General features: G+C 35.1%; 1 protein-coding gene across 4 annotated transcripts in view; it reads right to left on the bottom strand.

Moving 5' to 3' along the window:
* Positions 1–19,032, bottom strand: part of COG6 (component of oligomeric golgi complex 6) — a 70,611-nt gene that overhangs the window by 35,052 nt on the left and 16,527 nt on the right. For all 4 annotated transcript variants that reach the window (XM_037527228.2, XM_054701997.1, XM_054701996.1 and 1 more), the window contains exons 5-11: positions 17,134–17,245; positions 14,234–14,316; positions 13,819–13,889; positions 10,682–10,775; positions 5,562–5,690; positions 5,393–5,484; positions 3,436–3,500 (exon numbers count right to left, since the gene is read on the bottom strand). In XM_037527228.2, coding sequence (XP_037383125.1) covers positions 3,436–3,500; positions 5,393–5,484; positions 5,562–5,690; positions 10,682–10,775; positions 13,819–13,889; positions 14,234–14,316; positions 17,134–17,245 — 646 coding nt within the window. The remainder of the gene's footprint in view (positions 1–3,435; positions 3,501–5,392; positions 5,485–5,561; positions 5,691–10,681; positions 10,776–13,818; positions 13,890–14,233; positions 14,317–17,133; positions 17,246–19,032) is intronic.

Raw genomic sequence — 19,032 nt, 5'->3', positions numbered from 1 at the left:
CAGCACTAAATCACAAAACAACTTTTACATTTCTAATAATAGATTGTTAGTTTGAATGTACTGCTCAATCACCAAATGTTCAGAAAAAAATTAAAAAATTTTTTTTTATATTAGAGAACAGAAAAGCAGACAAACCTCAATTACCACCAACATATTTGTCTAATTATAAGATAACCAGGACAATATCTGATCTAGTTATATCTGATTTAGTTAAAGATTAACGTGATGTATCTCAGGATTCATTATTAGGAATCTTTTCCAAATTAAATGCCATCCTCACTGATATTTCCCTTACTTTATATTTAATTAATGAATACAATCTAAACCACACTGATATGTGGTTATTTACATATTACATCTATTCCTAAGTTGCTGCTTATACTGAGTTTTCTTGCTTCCTAGTGCACTTCAAACACAGATATTGTGTTTTCTGCTTCTTTTACATCTAGCAGCATTTGGTAGAACAATGGTATATACACAACAGATGTTTAATAAATGGCTCTGAAAGTTGAAGTTTCTCTGTACTTAAATTTTGGAATATGTTACAATGCCAACAAATACAACTTGCTAAAATGAAATTTTATAAATGTATGTGATACATTTATATGAGCATACAAAAGTCTTTTGAATTACTGAAATTAATCCATGTTTACTTTAGCATGTTTATGGAACTGGTATATCTGTTGTCATAAAATAATAGATGAGCTAACTATCACAATATTATAAATCATGAATGGCATATGAACCTAAAACCATAATTTCCATATTACAATTTCTTTTTAGCTCCAAGGCTGCAATAGTGATTTATATTCTATACCAATAAAAGTAATATTTTCTGTATTTTAATATAAGTATTAGGGCAAAATATAAAGGATACTAATTGTACTCGGGCAGCTCTTCCCTGAAAAATTTATAAAACCATCTCAGCTTTCTGGCAATATCCCTTCTAGAATTTTCAGGTATGAAAAAAAAAAACCAAGACACCTCTTCATTCCAACTCTCTTAAGACAGAAAGAAGAAAGGACAGGAGAGAAGAAAGAAGTAAAGGGAAAGAGGAGAGTGAGGAAAGAAGGAAAAGAAAATGAAAACAACTTTTATCTTTATTCAAACACACAGTGGTTTTTTTTTTGTTTGGGTTTTTTTTTTTGTTTTGTTTTTTTAAAGATTTATTTATTTATTTATACAAGCACTAGGTACAGTCAGAAAAGCAGGAGGGTGAGAGAATTCACTAGAGCCAGAGCGGGGAGCAGAACAGGCAGATGGACTGAAGACACTGCTGAGGGGAGCAGCAGGCGAGGCAGGAGAGGTCTGCTGTGTCATGTGGGGTTCTCCCTGGCCGACAGGGAATCGAACCAGCACTACAGAGGCTATGGACAGCTTCGCAGTGTGGTGCTCAACTGCTGCGCCATCGGGGAGGCCCCACACAATGGTTTTGAAGGAGAGGGACATTCTTTCAGTGTGCCACTATCTATCTTATGAGTCTAACCATTTTCAGCAAAAAGTAACAGTAATGGGAAAAACAACGAGATAAGAGAAACAAAAATTTAAGAGTAAAAGATCAAAGAAGTGCTAGTAGCAGCAACTTGCTGGAAATCAGAATGGTGACAAAGAAAAATCATTAGCAGAGCTTTAAAGGAGTGATAGGAATAGTGGTTCAGAGATAAAGTTTTTGGAACAAAACTTTATATGTCCCTGGCATATAAAAAACACTCAATAAATCATAAGTACCTATATTATTATAAGTGGCACAGATGATAAATGCAAAAATTAAAAGTAGCAAAATGTGCTGTAGGCAAACTGATAACAATCTTGGGAAGAGATAAAACAGAATATCTCAGAATATCAGATAAAACAAAACATCTCCTCTCTGATGCCAGAGGGACAGGCAGAGCAAAAGCAAGCATGATAGAACTAGAGAAGGAAAGAATTTGTGTTTATGAGGAAGAGAACAGAGAAGGCAGAATTGAAGAGGATAAGAATAAAGTTCCTTTACATTTATTATCTTATTATCACCACAGATAGTAATAAGGGTACATGCCTGTCCCAAGTGCATATCACTAATCTGAGGGCCCTGACTATCTAAAGAAAACACAGCATACAGGTCTATTTTCCACCATCTCACAGCTTACACAAAAATTAACCCAAAATGGATTAAAGACATGTATATAGACCTGAAATGATAAAATACAGAAGAAAATATGGGCAAGACACTCCAGAACACTAGCATCAGTGATGTCTTTGTAGACTTGTTTCCTATGGCTAGAGAAACTAAAATAAATAAATGGTAAATCAAGTTAAAAAGTTTCTGTGCAGCAAAAGAAATTATCAGTAAAACAAAAGACAACCAACTGAGTGAAGAAAAAAGTTGCACAGCATTCATCTGACAATGGGCTGACCTCTAAGATATATAAAGAGCTCATGTAACTCAACAAAAAGAAAACAACCTAATCAAAAATGGTCAGAAGAACTAAACAGGCACTTCTCCAAAGAAGACAGACAGGTGGCCAACAGGCACATAAAAAAACTGTTCATCACTTATCATCAGGGAAATACAAATCAAAACAATGAGAAGTGGCCCTTATCAAAAAAACCCGAAACAAGCAATGGCAAGGATGTGGAAAAAAAGGAACTCTCGTACAACACTGGTGGGAATGTAGACTGGTCCAAACTCTATGGAAAATAGTACTGAGATTTCTCAAGATACTAAAAATAGATCTAACATATGACCCAGCAATTCCACTCCTAGGTATCTACCTGAAGGATGCAAAAACACTCATTCAAAGGGATACATGTACTCCTTCATTCATTGCAGCACTGTTTATAATAGCCAAAACTATGGAAGCAATCTAAGTGCCCAAGGACAGAGGAGTAGATTATAAAAATGTGGTGTATACACAGTGGAATACTACTCAGCTATCAAAAAAAAAATGAACCCTTGCTATTTTTGAAAACATGGATGAAAATGGAGGGGGTAATGTGAAGCGAAATTAGCCAGAAGAAGAAAGACAAATACTGGATAATTTCACTTATATGTGGCATATAAAGAAACAAAACAAAGGAACAGATAAAACCAAACCAATAACAAACTCTAAAACTCTGACTAGAATTGAGGGTACAAGAGGGAGAGGTATGAAAACACAATGGAGAGGGGACGCAAGGAACCAAAGAAGAGGTCTATGGGTGCCTTGGTGGCAGTGTGGTGACACACGTCTGAGGTGTAAGCCTATAAGCCTATGTTCCTAAACCATACACAATGTTGTAAACCAATATAACCTCAATAAAAAATGTTCTTTCTCTTACATTAATGTGATTAATGTGTTAACTTCACAAATTTACAACTTGAATTCAAACTTTTATCAGTTTCTTTAATCTCTAAGAATAAAATAGTAATTTAGCCAGAAACTGTATAAAATATGTAAAAACAAAATATTTTACCTTTAGAGGCCTACACACACCCTCAGTGATATGTCCCACAACTTCTTGAATATTTTCTTCAACACCTACAATTATAACATAATTGAATTTTTTTCCATGTTTACCTTGGTTCACTTAAATTTTAAAAAAATGATATATATGATGAAGAACGCTAATAAAAAACATTTATTTATTTTTAAAAAGATTTTATTTATTTTTGCAAAAAAGAACTGGAGTGTAGGCCAGAGGTTTGGGGGCTGAGAGGATTCACTAGAGATAGCATGGTGAGCAAAACAGGCAGATCTACTGAGATATACTGCTAAGGGGAGCAGTGGGCAAGACAAAAGAGGTCTGCTGTGCCATGTGGGTTAGCTCCCTGGCTGGGGATCGAACTCAGGTCACTGCAATGGGCAGTTTCATGGTGATAGTACTAAGACTTAACCCCTAGGCCAACCAGACAGGCCCAATAACAAACATTTTAAATAACCATAACAATAATTTGCTACATTTAATATATTTTAGGACATTACTAACAATGTTAATATCTGAGTCTGTAGTCCTTAATTGAGTATTAATTAATAAAATGAATATTTCCTTCTATAAAAGAATAAATATATGAGTCATAGATGAGATGAGCACATAAGATGAGATAGAAAACAGACCTTGCAATCTAATGGGAAAAATGATATTCATTAAATACTATTTCTCAAGCTATAGAGCTGTACTGGGTACTTGATATTTACTGCTTGTAACTTCAACTTTACAGATAGAGAATCTCAGGCTGAGAAGAATTAAGCCATCCCCACACAATTATCTCTACCATTTCACTCTAATCCATTTTCTTTCACCTCTTAACACTGCCTTTCATATGTACTAAAACATCTTTTAAGAAATATATTCCTTGAATTGGGTAATTAGAATAAGAGAAAATAAATTTTAAAAGTGTAGAATTTGTGCTAAATTAACATATACTATTTAATCTCAATATCAAAGAATTAAAAAAAACAAGATGGTTAGCAGTGTCATGACCAGCCTCTTCTATACAGGGCAGAGATGTGGAAAATAGTCATGTGACACCAGTGACAATATTTCATTCCTATCAAAAATTGAACATCTTAATTATCCATTGACTTCTCAATTCTCAAGAAGGCATCTTAAGGTAGTCACAACTAAGATCTGAAATCCTATAAACAGACACCAACAGCTCAAAAAATGCCCTTTTTCTTCCTTGAAATCAAGACCAAAATTTTAAGTGCATTTAGTACATAGGTACTAAATGTGCATTTAGTACATAGGTACTATTGAAAAAACTTTAAAGTCATATAAGGATGAAAACAGGGATTAGATAGCAGAAAGAATTGTTAGCATGATGACCTTAAGCAAGTCACTCACCTTGTTACAAAATGAAAATAATATCACGTTTTTACCTTTGATGTGTGGAGCAGAAGATCTGAGGTACTGTACACTAGGTACTCCAGAAATGCCTTAAAAGTGAAGCAGAGGAGTCTAAACTGGAAATGGAAGGTAATAAGGGTCCACTATAAAAGTGTGAACAGTTGTGTGACAAGATAAGTGATGAAAGAGAAAGTCTGTTAGCAGAATAAGGAGGAAGCTAGGGAGGAAGATTAATTAGGATGCTTACTGTACCATAAGGAATTTATCTTCATGAAGAAGAGCAATAAATAGAGGGCCTCCTGCTGGCACAAGGGGCTAAGTCACAGAACTATGAAGCTATCCGCAGCCAGGGAGCTAATCCACATGGCGCAGCAAACCTCTCCTGACTTGCCCAATGCTCCCCTAAACAGTGTATTTCAGTCAATCCGCCTGTCTGTTTCCCTCTGTCTCTGGTGAAGCCTCTCACCCCTTGCACCTCTGGCCTATACCTCAGTTCTTGTATGCATAAATAAACATTTAAAAAAATAAAGATAAGTCTTATTTTCTATATTTAGTCATTAGTAATAATTGTCAGAGGACCCACCTTGTGTAGTTACATGCTTTAAGAGAGCTTCAAGGTGTTCTTTTTCAGAAGCAGTAGCTTGATGGAGCCAAGCCAACATATCTCCTACATATCTAATGAAAAAACAAAATGTCAGTAAATATTTTCTTCAGAAAAACATCAATATTTCAATGTAATCTGATTACTATACCTCAAAGGGTCATGAGAATGCATTTCAATGGGTCTAGGTGTACCTCCTGGGCCTCCTCTTGTAAGAGCATCAATGAATCCACGGACAACTGTACTTCTTCTGGCTGTTCCAAATTCATCTAAAGTGTACCTAGAAAAACAAGTTATGTGAAAGATAGTTGTTTAACTTGCTAATGGTTATATCAAAATATTTAAGCAATTTCTTAAGCAAGTAAGACATTCAAAGCTTCTTTACAAAAAACTCTGAATCAATACTGTTTTTAAACAACAAAAAGTTATGAAATAACATTATAATGAAATTCAATCTATAGGTTTATATTTTTACCTCATAAAAAGGGTTTGGGGTTTGGGATCAATAATGGGTAATGGTAATAGGGGTAGAGCAATGGATTTGATAAAAGCAAAAATCAAGGTTAGGTGAAATCCTGGATTCTTCAGGATTCAATACCCTCAAAATCCAAAGTATGATACTCTATTCTCCACACAGTGCCAAAAAATCTAGTTCTCATACTCTAGTTACAGTTAGAAATGTGCAATCAAAAAAATAAACCTTTTTCTATTAGAAAATTCTCCTACACATTTTACCAAGAAAATTTACCTTAATCACACCATCCACACTTAAAGCTTATTTGGACTCCTATATTAGACCTATATGTTCCTTAAATTTAATGACCAACCAAGCAAATACAGCTAATACTTTTTTTCCCCATCCTGTCCTGTGGTTAAAAAGAAAAAAAGACTTTCTAAGACAAGGAAATTGTAGGGAAGACAAGCTTTGAAGTGAGGCAATAATTTGGGGTAACATTTTTTAAGGATCTCCTGGACTTGCCAGGAGTGTTCATTTCTTCCTCTAGTATCAGCCTTTGTTTCCCAGCATCACTACCAGTCCCACACCCACTGCCCACCTGAAAGTTTTCTATTTTATGTCCATAGGAAAACAAATATTTTTTTCACAGTTCAATGTCAGCAGATTCTAGACCCATTAACTTTTAAATCCCTAAGCACTATTCTACAAGGCTAAATCCTAGGAATGATTTTCATTACCCTAAAGATAAATAAAAGGTTCCCAAGGTTGCCAAATTACTTAGTTTTGCAGGCTATACTACTTTCCCTAACATGCTACTGAATTAATGAAAATTCTACTTTTAAAATATAAGCTAGAAGAGTAAATATTTTTAAAGAAAACAGAAAATGAAGCGGTCAATAGCTATAATATTTAGTAATTTTAACTTTTTTAAAGGGCTATTCGCCAGTAACTAGATCATGACCCTTTTGTGTTTGTTTTAAGTTAAAGGAATGGTTTTGAAGTTTCTAATGAAGACATGCCAGCAACGTATCATAGTAAAAATTTAATATTAAGATAAGTTTTACTAAACTTCACAAGTGCCTTGCACTTTCTATTTTTCAAAACAAATTAGAATCAAAATGCTTACTTTTACTTTTCCCCTCATGCTTTTAAATTAAAAAAAGAGAAAACCTTAGTCATCATATGCATCTTCTTTTCAAATTGATATATTCAACCCAAAGGTTAATGCAGATGATTTTAAAATTGTTTAGCTATATGACATTATGTTTCCTTCATATTATATATTGTTAATGGATTAAAAATTAATGCAAGCAGCACTGGAGGGTTTAAGTCTCTAAAGATTTCTAGGCTTTTAATATAATAGTTGAATAGCCTCAATTCATTTTGGCAATGTAAAAGTAGTATGATTTTTAAATTCTAGCCATAATGATGACAAAAATAGAAGAAAGCAAAGAAACAAACAAACAAAAATGTTGAGCACGAAGAATGAATTCCTCTAAATTATCACCAGTTCTATGCAATGACTCATGATCAGATGATGATCTATCATAGCACAAAATTCAGAAACTTTTAAAAAATATTAAACTAATTCTCACCCTCAGGACTAAGAAATAGAAACAATGTAAATTCTGTTTCTAGGACTCTTCACTGTGAGCACAAAGTATATTAGAAACCAGTGACTACACTTGCACTTTAAATGAGGTAAGTGGGTGGGATTATTAAACCTGACAATAGGAGATCTAATCTATATAATATGAAATATAAATATTAATTTTAATGTTAATTATCTTGCATTAATAGGTATAATTTGAAGCAAGAATAGCATGAGCTATAATGACCCGTCAATGACCTCTATAATCATAAACTATATGTTCCCAGAGATGGTAGAAAACTTCCTTGACCAAAGTAAGTTTTTTTCCAACAAAAGTAAAAAATTCAAAATCTAGCTTTACAATGGCAAATTATAAGTAAAATTATGTTAGTATTCTAAAATGCCTCTAGTTAAAATTAAAAGTTAAAAGCAAATTAAAAAATGAAAGTGCTTGGCCAAAAACAAATTAAAAGATAAAATAGTGTAAAAGCCTCTCTAAGAAATGTAACAAATACTTAAAGAATGAAGGAAAAAATCAGTATTTTACATATTTCTACATTCTTTAATAATTTATTTCTGAAGGTTTACCTAATTAAAGACATCAATTTTTATTGCCACTTAACTTTCTTTAAAATGAAATTTAGGTACTTGATTTATGAAAAGTTAATAATGCATTAATATTCCAGTTATACACTACCAAAGAAAAACTGAATAAGGCAACTTTCCCAAGGAATTCAATAACTGACACTTCTTGTATATACTTACACTTGAAAAACAATGAACAGTGAAGCTTTCACATACTTAAAATTCATATAGTGCCATCTGGTGGTTACCCTGACATACTAAGTTTTCCCTAAATTTAAAGATAAGTATCACTGTAAACAGATGATTAACGAAAGGTCAATTTTCTCATTTTAAGATTCATCTCTGGTGATCCCTTGGCCTTAAGTCCTCCTTCCTTCCTACTTAACTTTCAAATTTCTCTTATCATCTTGTAAATGGCACTACTGCTCTATTTCCCTGACACATGCTCTTCAGTTAAGTCTGAGACAGATCTTCACCTCTCTATTACAGTTATATTGTCTGTCTTTCAAGCTTTGTCCCTGGCTGTCATGTAAATGCCTACCACTCTTCATTAGATGATGACTTCCTGTTTTATCTTCTTTCAAAATAAAAACAGCTAATATTTAGAGATGAAGAAAAGCATTATGCTAAACATCTCATATGACCAAGCTAACTTCATAACAACCCTATAAGGTAGGCACTATTTTATTCTCATTTTATAGTGAAAAAAGTTTCTAAAGGTTCAGGGGCTTGTCAAAAAAACATAATGCAGGGCCCACCTTTTAAAATAATTATGCGGTATTGCTCCTTTCCAAATGTTGATCAAGAATTATAATTTAGTAAAAATATATTCACATGTAGAAGTCAGCTAACATTTTCAGATGTCAAAAATACATAAAGGCATTTTAAAAAATTTCCACCTAGTGAACAAACAGGAATCTGTGGATAATGTAAACCCTTTCTCAAAATACTAAATATGTTAAGGACTAAAAGACTCTTATAATCAAATACCAATACCTAAAGTTGAAAATGTTAGGAAAGAAATTTCAGTGGACTATAATCTGCTGAGCTGGTGATCAATAGTGAGGATTAACTTGATATACAGACAAGCACAACATTCAGGCAACTAACCCAATAGCCAGTGCAATTTTTTGCAATGAATTTTCCAAAGATTCTTTCTCAATCTACATCTTTGCATCTACTATTCCCTCAATTCTCTCCTCCTTTTTTCATTCCTAGAACATGCCTATTCAACCTTACTTTCCAGAGGAAACTTTTCCTGATATTTATCCTTCTCCTACCCCAAAATTCTTGAATCACATAGCACCTGGGACACATCCTTTAGAATAGCATTTAATATATTCATTAAAATGGACTTATGTCTGGGTTCCATAAAGTAAAACAACTTGAGGGTAATATTTAATTGATATTATGACTCTAGTACTTAGAACAGCACTTAACACTCATGGCTTTCTGATTCTTGAAAGTCCCAGTCTCCCTATTTACATAATATTCTAGGCATTAAGAATATTTACTTCGGGGCCTCCCTAGTGGTGCAAGGGCTTAAGCACCGCACTATGAAGCAATCCACAGCCTCTGCAGCACGAGTTCGATCCACAGCCGGCCAGGGAGCAACCCACATGGTGAGGCAGACCTCTCCTGTCTCGCCTGCTGCTCCCCTCAGCAGTGTACTTCGGTCAATCTGCCTGTTCTGCTCCCCACTTTGTCTCTGGTGAATCCTCTTACCCCCTCCCCTGCATCTCTGGCCTGTACCCCAGCTCTTGTATGCATAAATAAATAAATCTTTAAAAAAAAAAATTTACTGGGGCTCCCTGCTGGCGCAGGAGATTGAGCTACGCACTGTGGAGCTGTCCACAGCCTCTGTGGCTCAGGTTCAATCCCGGCCTTCCTGCGAGAATCCCACATGGCGAAGCAGACCTCTCCTGCCACGCCCGCTGCTCCCCTCAGCAGTGTATTTCAGTCAGTCTGCCTGTTCTGTTCCCCGCTGTCTCTGGTAAATCCTCTCACCCTCCCGCACATCTGGCCTTTACCCGGGTTCTTGTATAAATAAATTTTAAAAAAATTTACTTCTATTTTACATGAAAAATAGGAAAATAAAATTAAAATCAGAATAAAAATATGTAAATAAGTTAATAATGTGTAAGGTTCTTTTCCAAAGCATTATCACAGATCTCTGGGCTGGCATAACTTAAAGCATCAATGATTTAATTCTTTCTTTTATTGAAGTCTATCAGTGGACTCCTGATTTGAAATTTTCTTTTTTCATCTTTACATAATTATATTTCTCAGTCCTCTATCTGATCTCCTTATATCCAGGACAGGGTTGATTACAGGAGTTTTACTTACAATTCTAAGGTAGTTAATTAAACTGAGGAAAAGCCCCTTAACCGCTACAAAATAAGTAGCCTAGGCACAGAGACTCCATGGTTTTCCTTCCATGTATTCTACAGCACATAACATACAAATAAAATGATTTTCCAATGGAAACACAGAAGATGAGATGACAATAACACTGTAAATTATTATAAACGTTACTCAAGCTATATTGTGTATGTGTATGAATTTTATAATACTGAAAGTTAATGTAAATTACTGAGGAAAAGTAGGGCTTTTTTTTAATTAGGAAAAAGTCACCAACTTATATAAAACAGGCCTGTCCTGCAGGGCTTCCATTGACTGAGTCAATACTGGAGATATGTCACATGATTCTTGTGTCAATGTTCTGCATTCACCTGAAAAACAGTTAACATTGGAACTCTATGTTATATTAAAATTAGGTGTTTATTATGTCCACTGGATATCCAGAATCTAAATATTATAGAAAATACTACATGAAAGAAATGCCTAGAAAAACCAGACAGATGTATCAGTCAAAAACAAGTTCATATTGTCAACCAAAATAAAAATTAAAGATAACAAGTTTATAATACATAAACTTATACTATAGTTTACTCTCTGGCATACCCCAATCCTCTATTTTATTATTATAGAAAAAAACCAATTCTGGGCCTCCCTGGTGGTACAAGGGGTTAAGACACAACCTATGAAGGTACCCGCAGCATCTGCAGCACGAATTTGATCCCTGGCCAGGGAGCAGCCCATATGGCACAGCAGAGCTCTCCTGAGTTGCCTGCTGCTCCCCTCAGCAGTGTACTTCATTCGATCTGCCTGTTCTGTTCCCCACTCTGTCTCTGGTGGATCCTCTCTCCCCCTCACACCTCTGGCCTGGACCCTAGGTTCTTGTACGCATAAATAAAAAAATCTTTTTTAAAAAACTACAATTCTGAGGAAACCAATGAACAAATATTATTGAGTAACTGCCATACACATGGCAATGGTCAAGAAGCGAAGGGGCAGTGCTATAAATACATTGCCACTTCCTTCCTTTCAGAGCAATCTTTAAACAGTTCACTGAAAATGTTTATATGGATGACTAACAGGGTAATGAGATTTAATTTCGAAATAGTTCCTATTTTAAGCTTTTAAAAATCTCTACACCAACATTTTTATTTTAGCATTCTAATTTTATCCATAAAATGCTTACTAAGTTCCTATAGTGTTCAGAGAACTTTGTGCTTATTCAGAAATGCCCAGCCTTTTGATAAATGAGGACCTCATCCTAGCGGTTTATTTTCCAGCAGCGACTAAGAGAAACACACATGTATACGGAATTGTCGATATCTTAAGAAGATTCAAAAGTCCCAAGGAGTCAGAGGCCCACAGGTTGTATCACTAAGTTAGATGTCATAGGAGCATAGAAGAAATCTGAGATACTGTTCTTGCATTTGAGAAAGAAATCTAACTGAAGAGGTAAAATACATAAATATGAAAGTTAAGTAAATAACAGTAGTATTGAATACCATTTAAAAAATTCCAAAGGTTATGGGGAAAGTCATTGAGAATTAATGCAGTCTCAGAAAGTTCCAAGTAGATAGAGAACCTAAACTTAGCTTTGAAGACTGAAGTAGGATTAAGATATAAATATGAAAACCACACAGCACACCAAATAAGAGTAATATGTACAAATGAAAGATTGAAAAAGAAACAGGTTTTGGAGATAAAGAATAAATTACCTGGGACAATTAGGTTTCTAACAGTACAGTACAGGTGTTATTGGTAAATTGGATTTAATACTAATTCCTTCAAGTTGGTAACACCTATTAAAATATCATGTGCTCTTTTCCATCTGGTGGCAGCCATCAGGTAAGCCAAAATCAGTGCTTACAAATATATCCAGGAGTGGTGGAAGAAGCAGCAGTCCCATGTGATGTGCTTTCTTCTCAGGGTGCACTGTTGGCAGGACTGCCAGATGTCAGCGCTCCACAGGGCCTCTGCCCCACTCGGCTCAATATAGAGTACACACTGGTATGTAAGGTCAAGCAAGGCTGTTATATATTGGATATGTGTGTGCCATGGAGGCTGCAAATGTCCATTTCTTAAGGATGCAAACTGTGGCTGGCTTGTCCATCAAGATGCTAAAAGTTAATGTTGCTGAGGAGAGAGCTGGATGCCACTGTGGGGCTCTGAGAGTCCTAAATTCTAATTGAGTTGGTGAAGATTCATGTATAAATTCTGAGATTATCTGCATTAATCTAGCTCATAAAACTATCAGGAAAAAATTCTGACACCCAGGGGCTCACTAAACCAGTACATCGGCACAGGGATAATCGATAGCTGACATGTGCAGGCTGCAAGCACTGTGGTCATGGAAAGGGCCACAAGCTCTACCACATTATTGGTGATTCTTGCCATGCAGCTTAGAGAAGGTACGATAATCCCCGCTCCATCTTACTGCTGAAAAGTAATGTTTGTAACATTCTGACCTAATAAACAGTTTTGGACAGTCAAAAAAAAAATTATGTTCCTATTCAATTCTAGTTGTCTTATCTCCTCTGGTTTTAACAGGTAATTTTGTCAACAAACTATTGAAACAATTTAAAAATAAAACAAATAAACCAAAGATTCCTAACATCTGGAACCTGTTAATATATTACATGGCTGAAGAGAGTTTGCATATGGAATTAAGGTGACAGATCTTAAAATAGGGGGATTTTTCCCAGATTACCCAAGAGGGTCCAAAGTAATCAGTAGCTGGCATGTGAGTTAGACAGAGATGTGACATGAAACAAGATGCAAAACTCAAATGTGGACGTGATTAGATCCACAACTGCTGGATCTGAATATGGAGGAAGAAGCCATAAGCCAAAGAATGCAGGCAGTCTCTAGAAAATAGGAAAAGCCCTCAATGACAGCCATCAGTAAACTCAGACCTCACACAGTCCTGCAGACTCGAGGAACTAAATTATACCAACAAACTGAATGAGCAAGGAAAGAGATTACTCCTTATAATCTTTGGAAATAAATAGAGTCCTGCCAAGACTTTCAATGTGGTGAGAAATATGTCTGATTTCTACATTACAAAACCATAGAAATGTGTGTTACTTAGAGTCATTAAAAGTTTGTGATAATTTATTACAGCAACAAAAGAAAACTAATTCTTTATTTATAATATAATTATATACATAACCAGAGATGTATTCAATTTTAAGATAACTGAAGGCAAATGACTTTTTATTCCTATTAATCATGCATAGTGTTTAGCTGATGATCATGACACAAATATAAAGAAAATAGATTCAAATGTCAAGTTTACTTCTAAAAAACATACTTTTTGATTACTAAGATCAAAATACAGTATCAAATAAAGACCAAGTAAAATTAAAAAGTCAAACACAAATATTCATAAATCTGAACCACATGAAAGAAATCACTTACTTTGAGCCCATCGGTACAGCCTTTCATAAGCTGTTTCTTGAAGCAAAGCCATCTGTTCCATAATTTCTAAACTAAAAAATTTTAAAGATTCATTGTAATTTAAACTTTGAGCAATAGCTACAAATAAGTATTCTGTTTAATTACAGAAATATTTGGTTACATCATATTAACTTTTTATCATTTTATGTAGAAAACTTTCAATAATTTTTAATAAATGAATACTGTCAAATTTTTATACCATTATTTAGTTATCCAACTTCTGTTTTACTGTAAAGATATCAGGGTATTACACTCCCCTTATCCAAAGTAACTCCTATTTCACAAAATGTCATATAGTTTCAAAAAGAACTAGAATGTCTTAAAAATTTCAGAACTATAGGGGGCAATGCAATTATGAATTGAAAAGGTTACTCACCCTGCTGTTTGTTGGTTTGTACGTAAAAGAACTTTGACATCATTGTGAATTTGTTTTACTCTTCCCAATGCCTTGAAAAAATCCTTTAAAATTAAAAATGTGACTTTAAAATGTTTGTTTTCAGGTAAAATCATATTATACTAAGTTGAAATATTATTAAAAGGAAAACCAGATTCACCTATTTTAATGAATCCTTCCCACACTGATCTTAATTTTATTTATAGTAAGTAGATATTTTTTCACATTTTAAAACATAACATTCATTCAGTGTCTACTTTATGCCAAACAATGTGCTAACTGCCAAAGATACAAAACTTAGGCAAAAATCCCTGTCAGGCCTCCCCTGGTGGCGCAGGCGGTTGAGCGCCACACTGTGAAGCTGTTCGCAGCCTCTGCAGCACTGGTTCAATCCCAGTCGGCCAGCCGGCTGAGAGTCCCACACAGCACAGCAGACCTCTCCTGTCGCACCCGCTGCTCCCCTCAGCAGTGTCTTTCATCACTCTGCCTGTTCTGTTCCCCATTCTGTCTCTGGTGAATCCTCTCATCTTCCCATGAATCTGGCCTGTACCCTGGTTCTTGTGTAAATAAATAAATAAAATAAATTAAAAAAAAAAAAAAATCCCTGTCCTCAAGATGTATACAGGCTAGTGAGAGAGAAATGCAAACCTAAAGACTAGTACATTAAAAAAAAAAAAAAAAAAAATCGCTGTGTACTACATATGTTATGACTTATTTAAGAAGGGCTTCCTTATCACTAAGGATGTTTTACATATCTTTTACACATCCCTTCTTGCCCCCACATACTAGAATACATCAAAGTTGAACACATAAAAGATGCTCATTTAATATACAGAAGTTAATTTATGCTGAAATCCAGGATCTTTTACTCCTTTAGAAAAACATATCAGAGCCTTAGTTTCCAGATAACAACAATTTGTGTTCTAGCCATGAAATAATAGATGTGTTATTTTTCTTTCATGAATAAAAATTTTAAAAATCCATCTCCTCCAATATTATCTACCAAGTAGAGAAGAGGTAAGATGTCAAATAAAATGTGACAAGTTCCTCAAACTACGAAGGACAGTCCTAGTGAGTCTTAGTAATAAGTTCAACTACTTAACTCCCTATACCCTGGTGACTGGTTTCAGTCCAACCTAGACAATGAGATGAACAAATATGGGCACCTGAGGTATGAGCCACTCAGTGAGACCCTCTCTCAGCAAGAACTCATCCTGCTCTCAGATCCTAGCATGATGACAATGGGCTTAGGCTCATACAGCCTCTGATTTGGGAGCCTAAAAGGCTCCTTCCTGGAAAAACAGTGTCTACAAGGAGGGAAAAAGGAACAAAGCTTTTCTCTGTTGTTCAGCATTTCAAGAGGTTTTATAGTTTTAAGTCAAGTTGACTTAGGTGGCATAGGATACAAAATTAATTAGATGAAAGGACAAGGGATTATCAAGTTGAGGAAAGACAAAGTTGTAAAAGAAAGAATGTAGATATAATCACTTCGTCATATAGCAAAACCAGAAAATGTCACCCAACTGTGAGTTTATTAAAAAAAGAGAATATATAAATAGGAGGCTGCAGCATGAGCAGAAGAGCCAAAATCCTCTTATTTTTTGATAGAAAATAACAGATTATCAAAGTATATTCTTTTAAATTACAGCTCTAGAATGCAAAATTTACAAAAGAAACAATTAACAATGGCTGACAAAAGATTTAGAGATCAGGAGGAACAAAAAGAGGAGAGTTAGGTTTTCCTTATAACCCTATATGCTTTGATTTCTAAAAAAATACACGTATTGCTTTGAAAAACCTAAAAATTTAAATGAATTAAGGTAATTTAAAATATGCATCTTTGCACACTATACATCTGTTATGGGACTGATAGCAAAGATTCACACAAGAACTCACACAACTCAACATAAACTAAGCAAACAACCCAATCAAAAATGGGCAGAAGAGTGAAATACACACTTCTCCAAAGAAGAAAGGGCCAACAGGCATGCTTATTGCCAAGGAAATGCAAATCAAAACAACAATAAACTACCATCTCACACCTGTGAGAATGAACCATATTAAAAATAAGCAGAAACAAGAAGTTCTGTTAAGGGTATAGAGAAAAAGGAACCTTCTTACACCGTTGGTTGGAATGTAGACAAGTACAATCAGTATGAAAAGCTGTATGGAGGGTCCTCAAAACACAAAAAAAGAATCTGTCATGTGACCCAGCTATTCCATACCTTGGAATCTACCCAAAGAACACATAAACACTAATTTGAAGGAAACTTGCACTCCTGTGTTTATTGCAGCACTCTTGTTTATAGCAGCACTATTTACAATAGCCAAGATATGTATAGAAACAACATAAATTCCCCAAAACAGATGAATGGATCAAGCTGTGGTGTGTATATACACACATACTACTCAGTGATGAAAAAAGATAAACTTTGCAGCAACATGGATGGGGCTGGAAGGGATTATGCTAAGTGAAGTAAGTCAGAAGGAAAAAGACAAATATCAGATGGTATCACTAATATGTGGAATATAGAGAAAACAAACAAAGGGTCAGACAAAGACAAACCTTTAAAGTTGCCCATAGATCTGAGGCATCCAGGAAGGGAGTGGGAGAGATGAGAACAAGGTAGGGGGGAAAAGCATAGGGATTATGATGGAGGATTATGGGTGCTTTGCTGGAGAGAACTATGATGACCACACCTGAGAGGAGAAATCATATACTGTCAAAAATTAACAATGTAAGAAAAAGGTACTTCATTTAAAAACAAATTACTTTAAATTAAAAAAAAAATGCATCTTGAGTTTCAAATTTAACAATATTTTCAAATCAAATTTTGACATGACTCCAAATGGAAAATGATTATAAAAAGAAAGTAAGATACCTCAGTAATAGGTCCTTCTCTAGTACCTCGGAGAAGACTCATTTCATCAGAAGTTAGCTGGAACTTAGATAAGAAGGCATCTGCAACTTGTGCTCTGATTTCTAACCTTTGACTACAATGAGAAAAAAAGCAATAAAAATCACGCGCTCAGTTTTAAAACAAATTATACCTCTGACATACTAACTTTCAAAACAAAGGTGTGAAAAATTCTCAACATCTTCGAAAATCTCATTTCCACCTGAAATATTAGAAACTCATCAGACATGTAGGTGATAAAATTATCTGATATTTCTCTAACTCCAATACTTGCACTCAGCAAAAGAAATTAATCATTATGCAAAAGAAGAGATAAGTTCAAAAAGGGTTCCTGCATTATAAATTCGCAGCCACATATATGTACTTTAATAGTTCACCTTAAAGTAACAGTTATCTTATAAAAGAGAAATAAGCCTATTTTCAACTAACTACTTCTCCATTTTTGTCTCCTCTACTTTTTCTGCATATTGTGGTCACTAAAAAAGAGTCCTCAAAATATATTGTATGAATGCAGCCTATCTGACTAGTTGACAGCTAGGAAAGGGCACAGTGGTCTAGAATGCATGCTGCAAGGAACACTAAGCAGGATCACCATCTCAAGACCACATTAGGAACTAAGCAGAAATTCAACATTCCTCACTTCTAGATCTTAGATTTAAAGCTATACAAATAAGGGCCTCCCCAGTGGTGCAGCGATTGAGCGCTGGGTTGCGAAGCTGCCAGCAGCCTCTGCAGCTCCGGTTCTATCCCCAGCTGCTCCCCGGCCACCGCAGGAGGGTCCCACATGGCGCGCAGACCTCTCCTACCGCCTGCTGCTCCCCTCAGCAGTGTGCTTCGGTCCTTCTGCCTGCTCTGCTCCCCACTCTGGCTCTGGTGAATTCTCTCACCCTCCCGTGCTTCTGACTGTACCCAGTGCTTGTATAAATAAATAAATAAATCTTAAAAAAAAATTTCTTAGCCATTTAAAAAAAAAATAAAGCTATACAAATAAAATTTTAAGTGTTTTCACTTAGTAGATTTAAGAGGATAGTAATATTCTACAATCTAACAATATTCAAATGAAAGTAAGCAAAGATAAACATTAACACTATTTGTATAGACAACACAATGTGCCTGTCTCTTGTTTGTGTAAGAGGTATGCGAGCTTTAAATTCACAAAGTCAAATGCTCCTGGTGAAAAATATGGAAAATTAGAAACAAAAAGTCCTCCAGGTGGCAGTAAGGTTCTGATTCTCTCAAATGATAATGTATAGCACTTAATCAAAAATGGCAAATATCTTTAATCATCTTATTACTGATACAAAAGTTACCTTAATAGGCTGTTTGTATACTCTGAGATAAAGCTCCAACTGTTATATAGGATTTAAAATCATTATGAACTTCATTAAACTCGTTAATACAAATTGGGCCTCCCTTGGTGGCGCTGCGGTTGCGCACTAGGCTATGAAGCTACCCGCAGCCTCTGCAGCACGGGTTCAATCCCCAGCCGCTAGCAAGGGTCCCACATGGTGTGCAGACCTCTCCTGCCATGCCCGCTGCTCCCCTCAGCAGTGTATTTCACCAGTCTGCCTGTTTTATTCCCCACTCTGGCTCTGGTAAATTCTCACACCCTCCCGCGCTTCTGACTGTACCCAGTGCTTCTATCAATGAATAAATAAATCTTTTTTTTTTTTTAAAAAAAAGACAATACAAATTAATCATTTCAACTAACGTATTTTTGGAGCTTATTTTTGATCTATCTTTAAAATTAATATATTAGGCGCAAATAAAATTAGTCTCTTCAGTTAACAGTTTCATTTTGTTTTAACCAAATATATAATAGTATTACTTATCTTTGTCATACCCCTTAGTCTTTAAGTCATT

This window comes from Talpa occidentalis, unplaced genomic scaffold (genome assembly GCF_014898055.3).
Source record: "Talpa occidentalis isolate TD23 unplaced genomic scaffold, MPIMG_talOcc4v2.1 talOcc4.5, whole genome shotgun sequence".
Classification (NCBI taxonomy): Eukaryota; Metazoa; Chordata; class Mammalia; order Eulipotyphla; family Talpidae; genus Talpa; species Talpa occidentalis.
Note: the sequence above shows the minus strand (reverse complement) of the source record. Positions and strands in the feature narration are given on the sequence as shown.